A 23,177-nucleotide genomic window follows, 5' to 3' on the forward strand; every position below is an offset into this window, starting at 1 on the left:
ATTCAGCATCTCAAAGAAGTCAGGAAAAGGCTCACCTTCACTGCATGGATTCATTGACCATGCACTCTAAGGCCCCTGCCACATGCTACATTTATGATGTGAGTAACCAGTTAGCCTTGTCTTGAGTTGTTACCCAGCCATATGCAGTTAACGATATGATTAAAAAAAGAACAAGCCACAAAGTTATTCAACAAAAAATGTGTAGTAACTTTGTGGCTGGATCCTATTATGCCATTAATTGAACGTGCAGTCAGGCACCATGCACCCCCATGGCTGGGAGCCCCATCAGCTGATCCCTGCTGTCGGCTGACCCCAGCCACCAGGTGACAGGGCTCCCAGACTGCTACTTGCTGGTGCAGGGGAAGCCCAGGATCACAAGTGCAAGTGTGTCATGGCAGGAAGTGCGATTGTAGGCATCACACATCAGATTCTGTGGTACCTTGACTTGCAGATGTGTCAGGGGCCTAAAAAGATCCAAATTTAGTGCTGTGTTCAAATCCTCACATCCGCAGGATAAGAGCTTTGCATTATGTCCCATATAGATCAACATCCGCATGGTTGTAATTATGAGTAGAGCTTTATACGTAAGCACGTACGCTGTCCACAGGTAGTTGTTGGTCTCAGAATAGGACCACAGCACAGTCCTGATTGTGCCAATTTAGTTGCATCATTCCACAGAGCTCTCCCTCTCTGCTGGTTCAAAACATTCAGCAGGTTTAGTCGGTCTACCTTCTCCCATCCATTCTCATGGCTCTCCTTCATGCTCAGAGAACGTTGAGCAGCACATAGTGAACAGCTCCAAGAGGAGGGATACCCACGGGTATTCCTTAAACATGCAACTTCCTTTATCTACCTGTTGTTCTTCCAAAAACGTATTCCACTGTCAGTCTGCAGCTAATTGGGATATAGTGAAACAGCGAGGCCAGGCCGGGCGGGAGTTCCAGGAGCCCGGGCAAAATTCCAGCCTCGTCCCACTGACCTGCCCTGAAGCTTGGCGGGTGGGCTGGGAGTCTGCTCCTCCGACTGCACCCATCCGTTGCAGCAATAACATTAGGAGCCTGGGGGAGGCTGGGGCAGGCCCTGCTGCCCCGGGGAGGCTGGGGCAGCTTCGCCGAGCGGGGCAGGCCCTTCCCGGAGGCCCCCCAGGCCTGGGCGCAGGCTGGAGGCTTGCCGGGTTGGCTCGGAGCCTGCTCCACCAACTCCGCGTATCCGTTGCAGCAATAACACCAGGAGCCTGGAGGCAGGCTCCTGCTGGGTCCTGCCGCCCCGGGGAGACTGGGGCAGCTCCGCCAAGCGGGGCAGGCCCTTCCTGGAGGCCCCCAGGCCTGGGCGCAGGCCGGAGGCTTGGCGGGTGGGCTGGGAGCCTGCTTCCCCCGGCTCCAGGCGCCGGTTGCAGCATTTACCCCGGGAGCCTGGGGGGCTATCCATGCGGGGCCAGAGCCCGCTTCCCAGGCTCAGGCAAGCGCAGGGCCAGCCCCCAGCCCGCTCGGGCACAAAAGGGGCAGGTGGCCTACAACACCCAGAATTCCCAGGCAGTCTCCCATCCAGGTACTAGCCGGGCCCGGGACTGCTTAGCTTCCGAGATTGGTTGCAGCATTTACCCCGGGAGCCTGGGGGGCTATCCGTGCGGGGCCAGAGCCCGCTTCCCAGGCTCAGGCAAGCGCAGGGCCAGCCCCCAGCCCGCTCGGGCACAAAAGGGGCAGGTGGCCTACGACACCCAGAATTCCCAGGCAGTCTCCCATCCAGGTACTAGCCGGGCCCGGGACTGCTTAGCTTCCGAGATTGGACGGGATCAGGTGCAATCAGTCCGGTCTGGCTATAGGTGGGTGGAGAAGGGAAGGCGGGCGGGGCAGGAGGCTTGCCTGGGGTTGCATGACAGTGCGCCAGAACCCCCTGCCATAGGAATACATGGGGTTGACCTGGGGACCGAGATTCCCCATAGGAATACATGGGGTTGGCATTGCGCCTGCAAGTTCCCATAGGAATACATGGGGTTGACCTGGGGACCGAGATTCCCCATAGGAATACATGGGGTTGACCTGAGGACCGAGATTCCCCATAGGAATACATGGGGGTTGACACTGCGCCTGCTAGTTCCCATAGGAATACCTGGGGTTGACCTGGGGACCGAAAAACCCCATAGGAATACATGGGGGTTGACATTGCGCCTGAAAATCCCCATAGGAATGCATTGGGTTGACATTGCGCTGGACCTCCGCCTGGAAGTCCCTATGAGGTCGTTTTTGAACGCAGCGTCCAACCCTTCGATCCAGGAGGGTGGACACTTTTGGTGGTTCGCCCCGGTGGCGGGGCCGGGTGCCACCAACTCAAAATTTCTAGGAAATGTCCGCGGATATTTTCAGGGACACGTTTTTGGGACCTCAAATGCCCATCTTTGGTTCCAGGAGGTCGGTCAGAGAAACCTCCGGGGCACAACGGTGCCCTCTTCCTTCTCAAACCGGGGCCCGATCCTGGCGAGGCCGGGCTGGGCGGGAGTTCCAGGAGCCCGGGCAAAATTCTGGCCTCGTCCCGCTGACCTGCCCCGAAGCCGGGCAGGCCGGGAGCGCCTTGGCGGGCCCGGGCACTGGTGCGGGGCCCTGCGGTCGGTGCCCAGCGACCCCGGGAAGGGGCGGCTGGCCCGGCACGAGGCGGCAGGGGCCCGGGCAGCCCTCCGAGAGCGTATGTCAACCCGGAACTCCGCGGCAGGCCCGATCCCGGATCGAGGCCGAGTGGGACTTCCAGGAGGCCGGCCACTATTCCGGCTTTGCCCCGGTAACCCGTGCGGAGGTCCTGCGGGCTGCATTGCTACCTCCGGGACCCCGGAGCTAGAACCGGGTTGACTATGAAACTATGACCTGATGTCGGACGCGGGACTTAGAAAAATTTCGCTGCGCCGCGTGGCAGCCGGTTGACCTGGCCCCCCGGCACGGCCTGGAAGTCCGTATGAGGTCGTTTTTGAACGCAGCGTCCGGCCCTTCGATCCTGGAGGCCGGACGCTTTTGGTGGTTCGCCCCGGTGGCGGGGCCGGGTGCCATCGACTCAAAACTTCTAGGAAATGTCCGCGGAGATTTTCAGGGACACGTTTTTGGGACCTCAAATGCCCATCTTCGGTTTCAGGAGGTCGGCGAGAGAAACCTCCGGGGCAGAACAGTGCCCTCTGCCTTCTCAACCCGGGGCCCGATCCTGGCAAGGGTTGTAATCAATGGCAGTCACTCATCGTGGTGCCCTGTAACCCGTGGGGTCCCTCAAGGCTCTGTCCTGGGACCCATACTGTTCAACATCTTCATTAACGATGTGGACGCTGGAGTCAGGAGTGGACTGGCCAAGTTCGCCGATGACACCAAACTTTGGGGCAAAGCATCCACGCCAGAGGACAGGCGGGTGATCCAGGCTGACCTGGACAAGCTCAGCAAATGGGCGGACGAGAACCTGATGGTGTTTAACACCGAAAAATGCAAGGTTCTCCACCTTGGGAGGAAAAACCTGCAGCATCCTGATAGGCTCGGCAGTGCTACGTTGGTTAGCACTACAGAAGAAAGAGACTTGGGGGTCATCATTGACCACAAGATGAACATGAGCCTCCAATGCGATGCTGCGGCTAGTAAAGCGACCAAAACGCTGGCTTGCATCCATAGATGCTTCTCGAGCAAATCCCGGGACGTCATTCTCCCCTTGTACTCGGCCTTGGTGAGGCCGCAGCTGGAGTACTGCGTCCAGTTTTGGGCTCCACAATTCAACAAGGATGTGGAGAAGCTTGAGAGAGTGCAGAGGAGAGCCACGCGCATGATCAGAGGTCAGGAAAACAGATCTTACGACGACAGGCTGAGAGCCATGGGACTCTTTAGCCTGGAAAAGCGCAGGCTCAGGGGTGATCTGGTGGCCACCTATGAGTTTATCGGGGTGACCACCAGGATCTGGGGGAACGTCTGTTCACCAGAGCGCCCCGAGGAGTGATGAGGTCGAACGGTCACAAACTCCTGCAAGACCGTTTCAGGCTGGACATAAGGAAGAATTTCTTTCCTGTCCGAGCCCCCAAGGTCTGGAACAGTCTGCCAGCGGAGGTGGTTCAACCACCTACATTGAACACCTTCGAGAGTAAATTGGATGCTTATCTTGCTGGGATCCTATGACCCCAGCTGACTTCCTGCCCTTTGGGCAGGGGGCTGGACTTGATGATGTCCCGAGGTCCCTTCCAGCCCTAATGTCTATGAAATCTATGAAATCCAAGGGTCCAGCAAAAAGCTTTCTTAAGCTTGGGAAACAGAGGATGAGCTGGGTTTTCCAGAATGAGTGAAGGAAGGGACACACCATCAACAGAAGTTGCATTCCTCATTGCAGGAAAAAGTCCAGAGTTTCTATGCATCCTGGTGCCATAAACCCTTCCAGATTAGCCTATGTCAATACTGGCACACCTTCCCTGGAGAACAGCCAGGTCCTGCAGCAGAAATATCCCTTTCTGGTGATGAACTCCAAGCTGGCCAATGTGGACAATGTAGGCACAGTGCATCTCATTAGCCATCATATAATTTGTGAATCTCAGCTGTTCCAGTTCAACAATAAATTGCTTGCACGTTTCCTTAATTAGGGTCCAGAGGGACAATTTTTTCTTGATAGCAATGCATGCCTCCAATATAAAAACCCAAAAGCCTGGCTGGCTCCTAACCAGTACCAACAAGATGTGGCAGCCATGGGTTTGCACACATTTCTAGGATAGCAGCATCTTGCAGTTCTACCATCCCTGCTATCCCACGGTAGCCAGAGAAACCTGGACAGCTGCTGGAAGAAATGAGCTAGGTGTAGCCTGGGTTCAGTTTCAACCTCCACCCCCGCCACCTTTGATTCCCGTTCCACCAAAATATTAAAACTAACTGCCTGTGGGGAGGGCAGTGGCATTTCTATTCAGGCAGTGCTGAGGGAGTCAGTGGACTTCATGGCTCATTGTCATCTCCCTGGTTCCTGCTAATCTGTCTCCACTCCACATATGTGAATAACCCTCTATCCTTTTTAATAGCCCTGATGTTGCACTATTCAAACCATCCTTTCCTCTTCAATGTTGCTGTCTGTTAGCCATTCCTGATGTCTCCTCTCTCATTTCACAGCCCTGCTGACTGGTTTTACTTTAGCTATAAAGCTTAACTCATGCATGGTACTAGTAACTCAGGTGCAGAAATGACCAACAGTGATGCATTGGAGACACTGTCAAGATGCTCAGAAGGTTCGATTTTGTTTTATGAATCTGACCACACTTAACTACAGGACAAATTACACGCTATCTTTTGGCTATTTTGCCTATATTTTGCCTAGTTGTGTTTTTTTAAACACCATGTATAATCTAGCAAATTAGCGCACGTGCTTTTGCTTTGATCTTAAGCTAAATAATGTAGTGCCACCCCCTGAATATCAGTAAAGCATCTAGTTCCTTTTTAACTGGAGAAAAATATGTGTTGTGCTATATGCCACACCCTTTGCGCACCACTTTTCAAAAGCCTCATCCCATTTTGTTGTTCTGTGACTTTCGATCTGTCCCTGCAAGCCCACTAGGCTTGCCAACATTTCCCAGTGACTTTTGACAGAGCTGCCAGCTCCGGAAAATACAAGTGTGGGTAAAAGCAGGAGGAATCGTGGGAACTATTTCATACAAAAATAAAACCCTGGGACTACACCAACTCCTGGTAGGTGTCCAACCACATGTGGTGGGGGAAGCGGCCCAGAATGCAGGCATAAGCACAGGGCTGTTTTCATGAGACCACCGAGAGCTTGCCCAGAAATCCTGCTTCTGACCCAAGAGAAACTCCATTTTTGCCAAGGATGATGCGGAGGCATGTGTGAATGCTCATAAAGCTGCCTCAAGCCTGCGACGGCTTCCCAGCCCAGATATGCACTCCTACAGCTCTTCCTGAGGTCACTGGGAAGGTAAATGGTGCGTGAGTCATGCTGACAGGTAGTGGGGAGTGTCTGGCAGCCTGAGCACCTGAGTTATTAGAAAACAAGATAAGGCCTCCATTGACACAGGAATGCACTTTTCCGTGGCACTCCTCACACTTGGCCCCGTGGGCCCCATTCCAGCATCCACAGCTCAGTGCCATGGGCATCGTGCCTCGTACCAGTCCAGGGTCTAGCTGCCAACCAGCAATGCCCCATCTAGAGTGTTTGCCCGCCCTAGCTCTTCAAACAGTAAGAAGCCAAGTCCTAGAAGCCCTCCCTGGCTACCCCTCTACTACCCTCGCAGATCCAGCAACTTGCATTTAGCTCAATACTCTCTGCAGAAGTGCTGATAAGCGCTTTCGCTTTCAACACTTCCTGCCCTCTGCCTTGGCGCAGGCAGGTAGATGGCAGCGCCTCCCAAAGCACGTTGTCATCTAGACACTGGCCAGCCTTGGTGGATACTGAGCTGGGCAGGCTGTATGGCAGACAGGCTTTAAGGCCAAGGGTCCTGCAGCAATGTCCAGCTCTTCTATGGGAAGTGCTATGGAGCTTTTAATCCCAGCACCACCATGAGCCCATGGCGTGCTGCCCTGGAGTGGGGCTCAGCCCAGCCAGCTTTCAGTGCCAGGCCAGGGGGTTCATGTGAGTAAGCTTCATTTTCCTGTTTTACCCAGCTGTGTGAGCAGCCTTGTTCTGAGCGTCAAGGTCCCAAGGATGCCAGCTTGAAGGGCAACCCTGCGCAAGACTAGGCCTCTTGTTTAGGAGTTAGGTGGCTAATTTTATGTGCCTACTTTTGAAGAGGTTGGGATCTGTCTCCTGTTGATAGACATGGCCAGGCTCAGGGTGCCGGACGCACACAGGACTGGAGGGGAACGCCTGGGCCTTTTAAGTCCAGACCCCTACAAACATAGGCAAGCATGGGATAGACTGGGGCATCCAAATTCAGCCAGGCAGGGACTGTGCACTGTGTGGTTGGCCTTCTAGGGCACACCCCATAGTGGCACCCCCCACCTGGAAGAGTTGTGCTTGGCAGGACTCAAGCGAGCTACAGGGACCTGATTTTGTAGGAGGAGGAATAAATAAGATGGTGTCAGTAAAAGGATCCAAACAGCTTTCCATACCCAGCGAGGATGGTGCCATGCAGATGCAGAACCTCGCATCAGCTCCTCTGGTTATTTTGCAGGGCGGTCGCTGAAATAGGTGATGGACGGGGAAGGGGTGTGCGTATGTGTGGGTATGCTCATGTGCACACATGTACAGGGGGGTGGGTATCATTCCAAGTCTTCTTTGGCCGTTGGTTGGCATGACTCACGTAACATACCCCTTTTAGGCATGTCTCTGCCCAGCTCACGCTGACACCACTCCAACTTGCATTTATATGTATTACTAATTGCTCCAGCATCATCCCTTGGGGAGGGGACAGTCTACCCCCTGCAAGGACTGACATGCTGCCTGCTATCAGAAACATGGTACAGAATGATATGTAAGCCCTGGGACATGGGGAGGCACATATGAACATACCCTCAGACCACAAGTCATGCAAACAGCCCCCCTTGCCATACAGCCTTTGTAACAGTTCCCCATGAGCTCAGCACCGCAGCTGCAGAGAGCGTGGATGAAAGGACCAGAATCCGTATTCCCCAGGAGGGAACGGGATGCCTTCTGAATACACTCCCAGCTGTGTTGCTAGTTGTATTTCTGTTTCAGATTTGAATTAACTCAACCACGCATAGTAAAACAGGGATTCCCCTGCTTGGCAATCACAAAGCCTAAGAGCAACACGGTGACAGAGAAGCAAATGAGAGTGACAGATGAATCACACGGGGGCAACTTCACAAATCCTGGCAGTGAAACAAAATGCAACACTGCCCTTTATACTTCAGGGGAACAGCTGCTAAAAGGTCAGTCTCATTGTGTGTCCATTCCACACCGTGGTTGAAATGACCTCCCTTTCTGGCAGTAGACATTTCATTTCAAATTGCTGCTATGTTACAGAGAACCAAGACAAGTACATTGCTTTTAAAAATATATTTGTACATCCCATGCACAATAGGCACAGTTCTTATTCCCTCTTTATTACCACCCCTACCATAGAGGGTCAACACAGGAAGATTTTTTTTTTTAAGCAAGCACTAAAGGCCAAGATCACATTAAGTTATTTGGTTATAAGTGACACTTATGTGTCTAAGAGCACGGGTAGATGTTATATTTATGGCGCAATTCATAGATTAATCGTGCAATAAACTGCAACCTGCCAATGTTCAGCCAATTTATGGCATGATAAAAATGACAAACCAGCCACAAAGATGCTCCCCATTTAATGTGGATTATCTTCGTGGTTGGCTTCTGTGATGCTTTACACTGAATATGTAGTATATGTGCTGGACCCAGGGCTGTCCCCTTCCTGAGCTGGATACATAGAATCACAGAAAATGTGGGTTGAAGGGACCTCAGGAGGGCACATTAGTCCAACCCCGTGCTCAAAGCAGGACCAGCCCCAACTACATCATCCCAGGCAGGGGTTTGTCTAGCTAAACCTCCAAGGATGGAGACTGCATCACCTCTCTGGGTAACCTGTCTCAGTGTTTTATTACCCTCCTTGTAAGAAAGTTTTTCTTAATATCCAACCTAAACTTCCCTTGCTGCAACTTGAGCCCATTGATCCTTGCTCTGTTGTCTGCTCCCTCTCTTTGTCCAGCTCCATCCTCTTTGCAACCCCCCTGCAGGGAGTTGAAGGATGCTATTAAATCTCCACTCATTCTTCTCCAGATTAAATAAGACCAGTTCCCTCAGCCTCTCCTCACAAGTCGTGTCCTCCAGCCCCCCTAACCATTTTCACTGCCCTCCGCTGAACTCTCTCCAGTTTGTCCACAGTGTCTGTAGTACAGGGCCCAAAACTGGACCCGGAACGCCAGATATGACATCACCAGTGCCAAATAGAGGGGAAGAATCACTGCCCTTCACTTGCTGGCAATGCTCCTACCAATGCAGCCCAGGATGCCGGTAGCCTTCTTGCAACAAGGGCACACCACTGGCTCATATCTAACTTACTGTCTGCTGTAACCCCCAGGTCTTTTCTGCAGAGCTGCTGCCCAGCCTATCAACCCCAGCCTGCATTGGTGCATGGGATTGCTCTGTCCTAAGTGCAGGACTTTGCACTTGTCCTTGTTGAACCTCATGAGATTCCTTTTGGTTCAATCCTCTAATTTCTTTAGGCCTCCCTGGGCGCATCTATAAAATTGCCATACAGTGACATAGTGACATGTTATGTCGCCATACAGCATGTTACAGCGACACAGAAATCACGTGATTACACGTGATCACCAGCTATGTTGCCATAGCGGCACACTCCCCAGGTACAGTGCACTCCAACAGCGACATGCTGGCGAAAGCTAAGCATGTGCTGTGCACACGGCACGGTACCCACCCATATTGTACCGTGCTTTAGTCATTCCTAAAGGAAGTAACAAAGCATGGCACCATAACATCATTGCCATATGGCCACATGTAGATGCACTCTCCGAATCCTGGCCCTACCCTTCAGTGTATCTACAACCCCCCCACCGCCGCTTGGTGTCATCTGCAAACTTGCTGAGGGTGCACTCCATCCCATCTTCCAGGTCAGTGATGAAGATATTGAACAAAACCAGCCCCAGGACCAACCCCTGGGTGCTCCACGTGATACCGGCTGTCAACTAGACATCGAGCCATTGATTTCTATCCTCTGAGCTTGATGCTCCAGCCAGTTTTCTATCCACCTTACAGTCCATCCATCCAGCCCATACTTCCTTAGCTGGACTGTGAGAATGCTGTGGGAGACTGTAACAAAAGCCTTGCTAAAGTCAAGGTACACCACATCCACCCATCTCCCTGCATCCACAGATCCAGTCACCTCATCATAGAAGGCAATCAGGTTGGTCAGGCATGATTTGACCCTGGCGGATTTAGGCTGCACTTTGCCCTGCACCTCTCCTTTTATGCACTCCCCATCCATGGCCCCACCAAGTCCTGGGACCTCCTGGTCAATCTCCTCCTGGCTCTGGCCAAATTTGCCATCTATCCGAGAAGGATGCTCTGGCTGGAGGGGAACCCTAGTGACTGTGGGGCCTCTTTCCATCACTCCTTCTTTCGTATGTCTGGGTAGGTTCACTGGGTCCGTGAAGTTGGCTGAGGGGCAGCGGTTTGCCTGGCATTGCTCTTGGGGAGACTCATTAACCTGTGACCCATGCGCTCATCCTTGTTTTCTCTTTAGGTAATTAGTAACTTTATCTCTAGCAGTCTCCCTGATCAAGAAGGCTTCAAGGTCCCTTTGGTAGGCTTACGCTCACATTTCTCTGGGCATAACAAATCGGCCTGTCACCCGTGGGGGCAGAGAACAGATGCTACGAGGTAAAAGTATATATGCAAGTATAGATGATTTCCAAAGAGTTTGTTTTCCAAATCTCCTAAGTGCTGAATGTAGGAGTGCGCCGCAAAGGGTGGCATGTGGACAAATGCAGGCTGAATTGGCCGCCGCTCCCTTGCTTCAGTTTGCGGACTTTAAAAGTCCACCGGTGTCCCCATCGATGTAGTACAGTACAACCTGCATACTTTGTGGGGTTTGGTTCCTTCCCCCCAATCCTCCCGACAATGCTAAGGGTTCGTGAAGTATCCTGGGCCATTCAAAGCCCCTGCAAACAGCTCTGCAGGACGGCTGAGGTCTGGGCAGCTGGGCACTGCTTCTCCAACCGCCCAGGACTGCTGATGAGGGAGCTGGGCCCTTGGAAGTGAAAGGTTCAGGAAAATCAAGCAGCTAACTCTCCAATGGACATCATTTCTGCCCGGCTCAGAAATACAGCCCAGAGTCTACCAGGTCTCTCTCTCCCCGTCATAAGACATTGCTCAAAGTCAAACACAGGGAGCTCTCGTACTTCCACCTGGGGGTAAAGGGGGATCATTTAAATGCTTTCAGCAAAAACAGGCAAGGAGCCCCTGAAAAACTGTGCCCAGAAACATGTCCAGCATCACCTCCAACTATATCGTTGGTCCAATAGAAGGTATTGCCAAAAAAATCCTCTCTCTCATATTATTTCAGGACTCTCCCACCTACTTGCCAACCTACAAAGGTGCGCATTCGCTCTGTAATGTTTGTCATCTCCTGCTGCCATCTAGCGACCGTCTCTCTCTCTACACTGCAGTTTGAGCCCCAGTTCTTTCTTTTAAGCTCATTTAGAAATTAAATGCAGGCTTATAGTACTCCAGGACAGGGCTAGGTCAGTCCTCACAGCTCACCTGTACTGAAAACCAAGTCTCTCAAGTGGCTACCTCTGTACAATTCACGTGGGACCTTTCCTTCTGAAGGATCTCAAGCCCTCGGCAGAGGCAGCCAAATAGCGTAAGAGCTGCACACAGCAAACTCATCATCCCGTGGCAGCATCCTACCACAGGAAGTAACAGCGGTTAGATTAACACCCAGCACTACCGTGCTGCCCTATAGACTCACATGGGACAGATTATCTTGGACCACGAAAGCCACATGGGGATTTTAAGTGGCACAATGCAGTCACTCGCATTTGGATTTGACCTTTGATGAAGGGCAGGGGACCCACATCCTTCTTGAAATGGGGGGCCCGAAACTGGGCACAGGACTCCAGGGGAGGCCTCACCGGTGCTGAACAGAGCAGAAGAGTCGCCTCCCTTGATCTGCAAGCGACCCTCCTCTAAATACAACCCAGGATGCTATGGGCTTTTTTTGCAACCAGAACACATCGTTGGCTCACATTCATTTGAGGAGAGGCTGAGGCAACTGGTTTTATTTAGCCTGCGGAAGAGAAGACCAAGGGGGGATCGAATAGCAGCCTTCACCTCCCTGCAGGGGGGCTGCAAAGAGGATGGAGCTGGACTGCTATCAGTGGGGGCAGACGACAGGACAAGGAGCAATGGGTTCAGGTTGCAGCAAGAGAAGTTGAGGTTGAATATTAGGGAAAAAACCTCTCTCACTAGGAGGGTGGTGAAGCACTGGAACAGGTTACCTGGAGAGGTGGTGGCATCTCCATCCTTGGAGGTTTTTAAAGGTCCAGCTTGACAAAGCCTTGGCTGGGATGATGTAGCTGGAGGTGGTCCTGCTTGGAGCACGGGTTGGACTAGATGTGACCTCCTGAGGTCCCTGACAACCCTCATTGTCTATGATCCTCTTCAATTATGGTCCACTGTAACCCCCCAGCCCTTCCCTGTACTGGGAACTCATTCCCCAGTCTGGATTTATTCTGCATGCAGTTATTCTGGTCCAAGTGCAGGATTTGGCACTTGTGCTTGCTGAATTTTGCCTTTTTTTGGAAGGGGAGAGATGGGGAGCAGATCTCTAAACTATCCAGGTCATTCTGGATCCTTGCTCCACTTTTCAGACTGCAACTCTACCCAACTCGATGTCATCCACAAATTTGCTAAGCTCAATACCATCGTCCAAACTCATTAATGAAACTGCCAAACAATACCGGACCCAGGACAGACCCCTAGGGAACCCCATTTGATACCTCCTTCCACTTAGATACTGAGCCACTGATGACTACTCTTTGAATGTGTTAATCCAACCACGGATTATTGAGGGATTTATCTGAATTACATTACACTTATGTACAGGAAATGTCATTTGAGATTAAAGACACCTGCCATGGGCATGAGGTGCTATTATGGGCTGCTGCCAAAGGGAAATAAATTCCTTTGATGCAGAGACCACATTCAAAAATCACTGTCATAAATACTGTCAGATGCTTTGATGTTCTGGCAATTCAGGGACAAAGTCTGGTGTGTTCCTTAGAGGGACTTCCCCATCTCCCTTCTCCAAAGGGCAAAAACCAGCATTTAGAAAACAGCCGTTCAACTGGATGAGGGGTGAAATTGCAGGGGTTATCACCCCCCTCCGCTACTGCCCAATGCTGAATTTAGGGTCTTTGGCTGCTACTGGTGAAAACCAGCAGCAGGGAAAAGGGAGGGTGAACAGCGGCAGCCTTCACCCCTGGGCTCCAGACCTGTGCCAATACAGCAGCTTTGCCGGCTGTGCCAACAAACCGCTGCCCCGACTTCGACAAGCTCCACACCGTGGATCCAGTCAGCTGGACGGCCGTGGGTTATGGCAGCAGGCACGCGCCGTGGCATTGTCTCTAATGGAAGCAGCACCAAAGCACACAGAAATCCAAGACCATGCTTCCTCTGGCAGAAATGCACTTTTTAATACAAAATAAAAACCAGTCACTGCAACAGGTTTGTTCACAGCTTAAAAACACTCCAGGTCTGCCCTGCCATCTTCACCTCAGGGCCCAATTCGAGGAGTTGATTTGGTTTGGAGAGATGGATCACCCAGAGGACAGGAGGGAACAGAGAGCACGGCAGGGGCAGGGTAGTGTCCTGTCCAACACGGGAATAGGGAACACCACACAACTGCCACCAAATATTAACCATGATATTCTTGATGGAGCAAGTTCATCCAGAGCCGTCCCACTGTGCAGCCCCCAAGAGCTTAATGTGCAGCCTCCAGGACCTGCTCCTTCCTTGAGCTTCCCCTGCCTGCAGGATGGGGAGGCCTGAGCTGTAGCGCTGAGGAAGCCCTTGGCTGGAGGGCTCAGGGGATTTGGGTACCTCCTGGAGCATCCACACTGGTGTGGTGCAGTGGGAGTTACCTGCTACATGGGGCTGGAGGGGGGAATGTGGCTACAGGGGAGCTCATGGCTTGTGGGACTTGTGGCATGTCAGCAGCCCATGTGATGCAACAGGGGCAGGGTTGCATGGCTGCGTGTGGCTGGGGGTCCTGCAGGCCCCAGCCCCTCTGAAGTCTGACAGCCCTGCATTTATCTGTGCAACTCCTCTGGTCTCTGCCCAGAAACAGAAGAGAGATGAGCCTTATAAAATATGTATTCAGCTTTCCTTAGTAATGAAAACCCCTCCAACTTTTTTCCCCCCTTCACTTTGCATTTTCTTGGGTTTTCCCTGATGCCCAGAATTCATCAAGTCAGGGCTTAGGTAGTGGGGAAAAAAGCCTGGGCAATCACCCCCAGGCAGGCCCCTGAATGTCCTGTACTGATGGCAGCCTGCCACAATCACAGGCAGGCTGTTTCGGACATGAAGCTCACGAAAGGGATCTGTTTGATTCCAAGTGCATCTTGTGCTGTGCAAGGGATGAAGAACCGCTGCAGCGAGACATAACACAGGGGCTCCTGGGATGCGTCGGCTACCGGCGTCCTTAAGAAAGGAGCAGGTCCCTCCACAATAGAGGGGTGACTCGGGTCTTATTCATATAGTGCCCACCTTGCTTCTGATCCCTCTCTGGACGAGCTTCTCCACAGACAGCACTGCCCGGATCTCCAGTGACATTGGTAAGATGGCAGACGGGCTAACTTATGGGTATTCTCCAAGCAGCCCTGACCAGGGTCAAAACAGCTCGTACAGGACAGCAATATGCCGGGGAACCTCAATCGCTTCCATTGCAACATCCATGGCCTGCACGACACTGGGGGAAACGGTCAGCAGTGTGAAGGGGCCGAGACGCTGCTGCATGCACGAGTGGCACAGGAAGCCCCCTGGGTCTTGTGTGCCATTGCTCTGTGTGGGAGAGGGAAGAAAAAAGGACACAAAGAAATGTTACAAGGGACAGGACTGGAGATGTGCAGAGTCCCTTCCTCCTCCTATGCACTAGGCAAACGTGTGCATGCAACTCCCCTCCACTGGCCGAAGCAGGAGCTGGTTCCTTGCTGCTGAAGTAGCCCACGCGAGCCATGTTCTGTCAGCTACATCTTGCCAAAGAAACCCTGTTTAAAAGCTCCCCCTCCAAAATAGCATGATTTCAATCTGTGATAAAAGGAGGGCTAGAAAGGTGCTAGGGACTGGTACCTACTTCTGCACTTGCGTGGTTCCTGCGTCAGGAATGCCCAAACTGCAAACCTCACAAACACACTTACTGAGCATGTTCCCCCCAGCAAGGGAAGGAAGTCAAATGATTTGCATCTTGCAGGTAGAAGCAGGGGCCCAGCTAGGATCTGGTTTGGGGGCATGCTCCCCACCAAAATCAAAGTGAGGATCTGACTCATCCAAAACCCTGAGCCACCAGTCGTGCAGCCCAGTATCATCTCATTGTTTCCTTGGGCTCCCATGACTCTGACCATCTAATAGACTATATGACTTTAGGGAGCAAAGACCATCTTTTTATGTCCTAAGGATGTACAGTGCTTAGCACAACTGGGAGCTGGTCCATAATTGGGGATCCTGGGTGCCGGGATAACCCAAACAATAAAACATGGAAACACAAGAGCCAGGAGCCAAAGCCAGAATGCGTGAGCGCTGGAGCGCCAAGATGATGCTTTGGAGACAATAAACTCTCCCCCGTCACACATTCAACACTAGCTGAGCTCAGCAGGGACCAAGATTGCTCCGTGCATCACCGAATGACTGGTGAAATGAGGTGGTACCAGGAGACAGGTGTCTACATGACAGAAGGCAGCCACAACTGCCACCGACAAAAACACTTACCGTCTTGGCAGAGCAATCGGAAAAGGTTACAAAGACTGAAACATCCCTCCCAAGCTTAGTGGGTGGTTTGCCTGGAGCAGACTGAGTCACAGAAGTGGGAGAAGACAGCCCAGCACCTGCCTGTTCTCTGGCTACCCAAACTCATGTCCTACTGGGGTATATGCAGCTGTCCACACTGGGGTATACATAGCTAAAAGGCTGAGATGGGACATCTACCTGGGATCTCTTGAGCATATATTAACAACATTTTATAGAAGCGGGACATTGACTGCTGTGGTTCCCCTGCTTTACCTTGAACAGGTTCAGGTGTGATGTCTTGTGTGGGTTGAAAGTAGTTTTAGGAAGAGTTTAGAAGATGGATTTGTCCACGATGGTTTGGACAGGGCTGATCCTGCCTCAGGCAGGGGTTGGACTAGATGTGACTTCTGGAGATCCCTTCCGGCCCCACTTCTCTATGACTCGATGATCTCCAGGGCTGCCCATCTGGCACCCAGGTCCCCAAACATGATTTACAAAGCAGAAAGGAGAGAAGGAAAGAGACTCACGTAAGTTAACGGCTGTTTCTTCATGGTGAGGAAGGATTCGGCAGGCACGCTGTTGCTGCATTGTGGCACTGAGCACTTCACAGGCCCATCCTTTAAAATCTCACTGGTGAGTTCTGCCCGCAGCAAGTACTCCTGGGAAGAGGAAGGAGGCGGCATTCAGGGAGCTCGGGGCACCAAACCAATTTTTTTTAAAGCTCTGACTCAGCGGCATGAGGGCAAAAAATATACATCCACCCACAAAGTGACGCTGGAAACGAAGGAGCTGGAGAAAGCACTAACACAGACTGAGGGGCAGCCAGGAGATGGTGTGCAGAAGCCTGGCTCTCTCAAGGGTATTTTAACAAAGTACTTCTATCCATGCAGTGGCAAGATAACAGCACTACCCTTGTGCCCCTGCTTTACCTGTGCCAGGTTAAAGGGGGTTTGCAATGTTTTGGGCAGCCATGCGCAAGGGTTTGTTCCTGAAGTTAAGGGTACGGTAGACAGACACTTGTTTAGGATAGGTTATCCAGGAATGGTCTTGCTTTGAGTAAGGGGCTGGACTAGTTGACTTCGGGAGCTGCATTTTAGCTCTACTTTCCTGTAACCCTATGTTGACAACTTACTAATATCCCACTTCCCCAGCTATAAGCTGCAGCACCCACAGGTCACAAAATCAGAGGAAAGCAGGGCTGGAAGGGACCTCACAAGATCATCTAGTGCCTCACTCAAGGCAGGATCATCCCCGACTCCACCATCCTAGATAAGCATCTGTCCAACCTGCTCTTGAAAAAGTCTACCCACAACGTCTGTACGCAGCCTCTTCCAATGCTCGCATGCTCTCATGGTCAGAAAGTTCCTCCTCATCTCCAACCTAAATCTGCTCTGCTGCAGCTTGAGGCCCATTGCTCCTAGTCCTGTCTTCTGTGGTCACAGAGAAAAGCCCATCTCCATCCTCTCTATAATTGCCTTTCACGTATTTGAATGCTGTTATCCCCACTCCATCTTCTCTTCGTCAAACTGAATCCAAATTCTTTCAGCCTTTCCTCTTCAATCTGGTTTCCCAGGCCTGTAAGGGCTAAGGACACATTGCCAGACCAAATTGAACTTACCCCAGCCAAAGTCAAAACATATTCTAGGGACTTTGTCATTAACAGGCACGTTTTGGCCCGGGTCACCGCAACGTAGAGCAAGTTCCATTCATCTTCAGCATATATAGCTAGGCAGGGATTAAAGAAAGGAAGACGGGGGTAAATATATAAGTAATTTAAGGGAACTGCTTACTAAAGCTGCAATTTCTTTGATGTTGCAGCTTGTTCTATCAACTGCTTTTGGAGGAAGCTAAAGATCTAAATGGATGAGCCTTAGCTGTGTCATGACTGACTATTTCTGTGACTAAGACAGTCAGATAGCCCCCTTCCATGGGGTTGTTACGCAGCCAGGATGGGACTTGTCTGTGATGTCAATGAGAGTGTCACACAGGTTGAAGATGTCCTTTCCTTGGGGCAATTGTTTCTGTCATTCCTGGTGGCTTAACATGGGGACGATGCACACGTGCCAAGTGGAGAATGTGCTCTCAAAAGTTTTAAGTCGTCTCCCATAGACAGGGTTTAACCTGAATAACCATGCTGATGGTCAGAAAAAGCCAGGTGTGGCCAGTGACAACCTTGAGGTCTGTTGTAGAGTCTGTTCCCAAAGAGTAGTAGCTGCTGGTGGGGCGGGAGGGAGGAGACATGCATTGCTTTTCTTGAGAGACAAGAACAGGCTCTCCCTTACCAGGACTAAATTGAGGCAGCCTCTGGAGATTGTGTTTGGCACAAGGGACTTTCACAAAATCATCTGCAACCAGCACTGTATCGAACTCCAGGCCCTTGGCTTGGTGCACAGTGCCAATCAGGTAATCTAGAACCAACACACCACAAGTAGAGAAACAAAGAGAGGGAGAGCAATGAGTCAGTCAGCATTGCTACAGCTGGAACTTACTGCATCGTAACTTGGTTACCTTGCTCTATGTTTTCTTCTCCATCTGCCCATACGAATCACAGACAAGGGTTGGAAGGGACTTCAGGTCACATCTAGTCCAACCCCCGGCTCAAAGCACAACCAGCCCCAACTACATTGTCCCAGCCAAGCCTTTGTTTAGTTGGGTCTTCAAAACCTCTGAGGATGGAGACTCCACCACCTCTCTGGAGAGCCTGTCCCAGTGCTTTACCACCCTCCTCATGAGGAAGTTTTTCCTAATATCCAACCTAAACCTCTCTTGCTGCAACTTGAGCCCATTGCTCCTTGCTCTGTCATCTGCCCCCACTGAGAACAGTCCAGCTCCATCCTCTTTACAGCCCCCCTGCAGGCTGCTATTGAATCCCCCCTCAGTCTTCTCTTCTCCAGATTAAATAAGCCCAGTTCCCTCAGCCTCTCCTCACCAGCCGTGTCCCCCAGTCCCCAAACCATTTCCATTGCCCTCCACTGGACTCTCTCCAATTTGTACACATCCTTTCTGCAGTGGGGAGGCCAAAACTGGGCACAGGACTCCAGATGTGGCCACACCAGTGCTGAATAAGAGGGGAAGGATCACTTCCCTCGATCTACTGGCAACACTCTTACTAGTGCTGCCCAGGATGCTGTTATCTTTCTTGGCAACAAGGGCACACTGCTGGTTCAAATCAGCTCTGCTCAAAGCCCAGATCACAGCTCCCAGTCCAACAGCCCATTAAAAAGGGTCTGAGGTCAGCAGAAGGCCCAGCTACCTGGCTGGTACCCAAGGCTGAATGTCAACAAGAAATGCTCTGAAGCAGCTGTTCCTTGTTTCGCCATGCAGTGTGCTGGGTGAGTCTGAGGCACTTTCCTTCTTGGCATCTCAGTTTGCCTACTTGTAAAGTGGGGACACTGCTGCAACAGCCAGTTGCATTTTGTAAAGCACTTTACTGATCTTACTAAAGATTTCAAAGTGAAATCAGTAAAGCACTCTGAAATCTAGTGGTGGAAGCACTATGTAAGAAATACATACAACGTTCATAGTTTGCAAGGGGCTGGAAGGGACCTCGCAAGATCATCGGGTCCAGCCCCCCCCTGCACTAGGCAGGAAAGATAACTAGGGTCAGATGACCCCAGTCTCCCCTTGAAGATTTCCAGAGTAGATGCTTGCACCACCTCTGGAGGGAGCTGATGTTCTTAAAGAAATCCTGCAAATTTAAGCCGGTAACCTAAGAGCTGAACTAAATATGCAGCTTAACATGCAGAATAAATTAAAGGGCCTGGTGTCTCCGACTTAGAAATACTAGCAGAGTCTTAATCTAACCTGGGGAGAACCCCTCTGCAATGGGGACTTTGTTCGCTGACCCCGGGAATGGCTGTGCTGTTCTCAAGCCGTCTTAGAGGCAAGGCCAGATCAGTCTGACTGCCGTCTTGTTGCAGATGTGGAGGGGGAAGGGAGGTTGGATGATTGAAGAATAGTTTCCCTTCTCCTGTAAAGCAGCGGCCTTGCTCTGCATCCTTACCTGCAAATTCCATGTTTGATACATGACTGGCCTTGATCTTCTGCACCAGCTCAGGAATCCGGACATTGTATTTCTCCACTATCGCAATCTTCACTTCCAGCTCCTTGTCTTCACTGGTCGTGGCATATACCTTTAGACCCTGGAAGCCCTCAGACTCATCCCACTTTTTGATAAAAGGGTCACTTATTCTCAGGTTTGCTGGGGTAAAGAAGCATTGGACACAATCATTAATGTCCCAGAAAGGCACAACTAGCAGCATTTTTCACTGCAAACAAAATGAACCTGGATACAAGGGGAGGCAATGTGGGCTAGTGGACAGAAGGCTAGCCAGGGGACTCTGGGCTCCTGGGTACTATTTATTCCCTGTTTTGCCATGTAGTGTGCTAAAGCAGTCTGGGCAAGGCACCTTCCTCTTTGGCATCTCAGTTTGCTCGCCTATAGAATGGGGACACCGATACAACTGCCTTTGTAAAGTACTTTGCAATCTAGTGATGGAAGTGATAAGTGATAAGAAATGGATGTTATCACTACTAGGTGAAAAGTCCGCATTTATTTTTTACGGGGATCTTTTGGGGCTAGTAGGCTGGTTTTTGGGGGGGATCCCCACAGGATTTAGCACGAGACAAATCCTGTTTTTAAACTTCCAGGCAGCCTAGATCCATACAATTGATTTGATCTGAGTCACGACAAGATTATGTTCTTACGTGGACTGTATTATGTTTCTCGAACAAGTGTTTTCCAAATGGCTTATATTCCAGAAACAAGCCACTCCCATGAGGAACTGTTATAACTGAGCACTAATTACAGATCCTTCATTTGCAGCAACGAAGAAAAAGAGTTGCAGCATTGGTGAGCTGAGTCTGGAGGTACAGGTAAGTTTGTTCCCTACTATAGCTGAAGTAAATTGGACAATACAAACACACACTCCCATACACACGTGTGTGTACACACACACACACATATACATGTACACACACCACACACACACGTGTGTACACACTTCCAAGGTTTTCTTTAGTTGAGAGAAGAGAAAAAAGTTGCACCGAATCCCACAAGTGCTGCTGCCTCCATATTCACCTGATATGGCCCCATGCAACCCTCGACTAAAGAAAACCTTGAAAGGAAGAAGATTTTGTGACGTGGAAACCATCAAAGAAAACGTGACTGAGCAGCTTTTAGCGACTCCACAAACTGCTGATCAGAGGTGCTTCTGACAATGGCAGAAACGCTGGGAGAAGTGTGCAGAAGGGGCGTACTTCGAAGGAGATTAAGCTTAAAACCCTGTAAATAAAATATTTTGTTTCCTGCAGCATCTGTCTCGATACTTTTTGAACAGCCCTCACATATACATTTATGTGAAAGATGCTCTTCGAAAGGGCTCAGAAGGCCTAATTTAAAAATAAATCCAATCCTCTAACAACAAAGAGGGGGAAAAAAGAGAAAGAAGAGAGGGGAAAAAGAAGGGAAAATAATTGGTTCCAGACTTTCAGGAGGTGAGATCTAAAATCTCAAAAAGGGCCAGCACTGCAACCTATCGGCTTCCATATTTTCCACTGCACCTGAACAAATACAGAAATGACCAAAAAAGGGCAGTCCTTTCATCCGACCAACAGCATTCACCCAGAAAAGGAACGGACAAAATGATTTCATGCCACAGAAGTGAAAGAAATGTTCTTGCGTGAGCTGCTGCATTGAGAGAGTTCGCAAGTCCATCGCACAAGCGCTAGAAAGTTAACATCACTGCAGCAAAGGCCGCAGGAAGGAGGAGGAAGAACATACTCACATGCCTCCCGTACATCTTTAGGTTGAAGGAGCTTCCAAATATCATGGATTTTGTCTAGTCCAAAACGAGCAAGGCCCTAAAGAAAAAAAAAGAAATGTTCTTCTAAAAAAGGACCTCACTGAAGAGGCTATTTGAAGTTTATAGAGAAACAGGTTCCTGGCAGGGGGCTGCAGTTTCATGAGAAGACACCTATAGGAAACAACCCAAGATACTCAAGAAGCGAGGCTCGTAGACGTCAGAGATCACGGTCAACATGCAGCGCAAAAGGCGTAATTCAGCCTAAAATGACCAGCTGGCTCCGGAAAATAAAAATGCAGAATATGAGCGACAGTGAAAGCAATCTCAGCTGGTTGTCACATTGCTTAGAGAGCTACATCTTCTGTGGACAAGGTCACAGTGGAGACGGGGGGAGCGGGGGGGATTTCCTAGTGACGTGATTTTTTTTCCCTGGAAAGTGCAATTTCAGCAAAACTAGAAGGAAAATTCCAATGGGGGAGAAAAATCCCAGGTCCAATCAATAAAAAAAAGCCTGCCCTACCCCAATCAAATGTATTCTCGTGGGCTGCTCTCTTCCAGTGATCTTCACCGCATCCTCAAACACATTTAAATTGCCCCGGGATATGAGGGCTATCTTCCCCGTCCTGCTGCCTCTTATGTCACCTGTAACATTGAGAAGAAGCCCCCTCTCCAGTTCATTGATGCAGGAAGGAAAGACATGTGCCTCCATATTAAAAATCTACAAATTCATTTTAAAAATTACATTTGCTTTTGTATTGCAGTAGCGCCGAGTTACCACACGTAGGGACTGGCCCCGCACTGTGCAAGCTGCTGTTCAAACACAACGTGACATCTCACCTTCTTGATCTCCACCCACTAACGTCTTATTCCTGACTTTCTTGCAGACGTCCAGGATGGTAGCTCCAACATAAGCTATTTCAGGACCAAATCTGAAGCTCTACAAAAATAACCAAAATGAGGCAAAACAGAGGAAAATCCTACACGAGGATAATACAGGACTTTGCACTGGCAGCTATAAGGATCGTCCACTTTCATTTGCTCATCACACAGATGCTTTCCCACCGGGACCCCTGGGAGGAGCTGCTGTTATTCATTTATTCAGATGTGAACTAAGGGGTTTGTTCCAGGAGAAATTGCTGGATTTTTGGCAGTAGAAAAAGAAGCTCTCTCTGTCTCCACAAAAAAGTACCACACGGTATAACGTACGGGTGGTGCATGCGTTGCTGCTTATGCACAGGGTCTGCCTGAATGTTTGTGGTCATTCTACTTTCCAGCACTTGATTGAAGAGAGGATCATAACATGGACCAGCAGGGAATGGAGATACCCATTAAGTGACCATGTTTGCTGGTTGCACACCTCCCGACCCCTTTCTGCTACATGCATTAGGGTATTTTTAAGATTTCCTAGAAGACATTGGGTATTGGCTGTAGCCAGGGCTGAGGATTTTGACTGGGGTATGGCAATGCTCCTGCTGGGACCAAAGCTGGAGGTTCCTGGCTAGAGGGTCTTGCCCCTCCACTCAGGGTCAGACTAATCACCATGTTTGGGGTCAAGGAGGAGTTTTACCCCATGGTCACATTGGGATGGATGGTGGGGGTTTCTGCCTCCCTCCGTAGCAGACGGCATGGCCTCTCTCTACCTGGGATCTCTTGAACATGTATTAACAACCTTTTATAGAAGCGGGACATTGGCCACTGCAGTTCCCCTGCTTTACCTGTGGCAGGTTCAGGTGTGGTGCCTTGTGTTGCATGTGGGTTGATGGTAGTTTTAGGAAGAGTTTAGATCAGGGTAGGCACAATATGCCAACACATTAGATCTCAGCTGTGGGCGGACAGCCACCAACTCGCTGGATCTTGCCCGTAGGCGGCCGGGTGCTCCAGGCCATTGCATGGTGCCAGGCGGGCAGGCAGGACTGCTTTGACCCAGCAGCA

The 23,177-nt window shown here is 50.6% G+C and overlaps 1 protein-coding gene and 1 pseudogene across 4 annotated transcripts in view; both read right to left on the reverse strand.

Moving 5' to 3' along the window:
* Positions 1 to 1,705: 1,705 nt before the first annotated feature.
* On the reverse strand, positions 1,706 to 1,824 carry LOC149865427 (5S ribosomal RNA; annotated as a pseudogene).
* An 11,281-nt stretch (positions 1,825 to 13,105) lies between these two features.
* The window catches only part of FBH1 (F-box DNA helicase 1), a 35,926-nt gene continuing 25,854 nt past the window's right edge, over positions 13,106 to 23,177 (reverse strand). For all 4 annotated transcript variants that reach the window (XM_090041511.1, XM_090041512.1, XM_090041513.1 and 1 more), the window contains 8 exons: positions 22,083 to 22,182; positions 21,766 to 21,887; positions 21,228 to 21,303; positions 19,445 to 19,642; positions 17,724 to 17,849; positions 17,060 to 17,166; positions 15,969 to 16,100; positions 13,106 to 14,499 (listed from right to left, as the gene is read on the reverse strand). In XM_090041511.1, coding sequence (XP_089897637.1) covers positions 14,329 to 14,499; positions 15,969 to 16,100; positions 17,060 to 17,166; positions 17,724 to 17,849; positions 19,445 to 19,642; positions 21,228 to 21,303; positions 21,766 to 21,887; positions 22,083 to 22,182 — 1,032 coding nt within the window. In that variant the 3' untranslated portion in view covers positions 13,106 to 14,328. The remainder of the gene's footprint in view (positions 14,500 to 15,968; positions 16,101 to 17,059; positions 17,167 to 17,723; positions 17,850 to 19,444; positions 19,643 to 21,227; positions 21,304 to 21,765; positions 21,888 to 22,082; positions 22,183 to 23,177) is intronic.

The sequence above is a fragment of the Crocodylus siamensis genome, chromosome 4 (assembly GCF_052110815.1).
Source record: "Crocodylus siamensis isolate JL-2025a chromosome 4, ASM5211081v1, whole genome shotgun sequence".
Lineage (NCBI taxonomy): Eukaryota > Metazoa > Chordata > Crocodylia > Crocodylidae > Crocodylus > Crocodylus siamensis.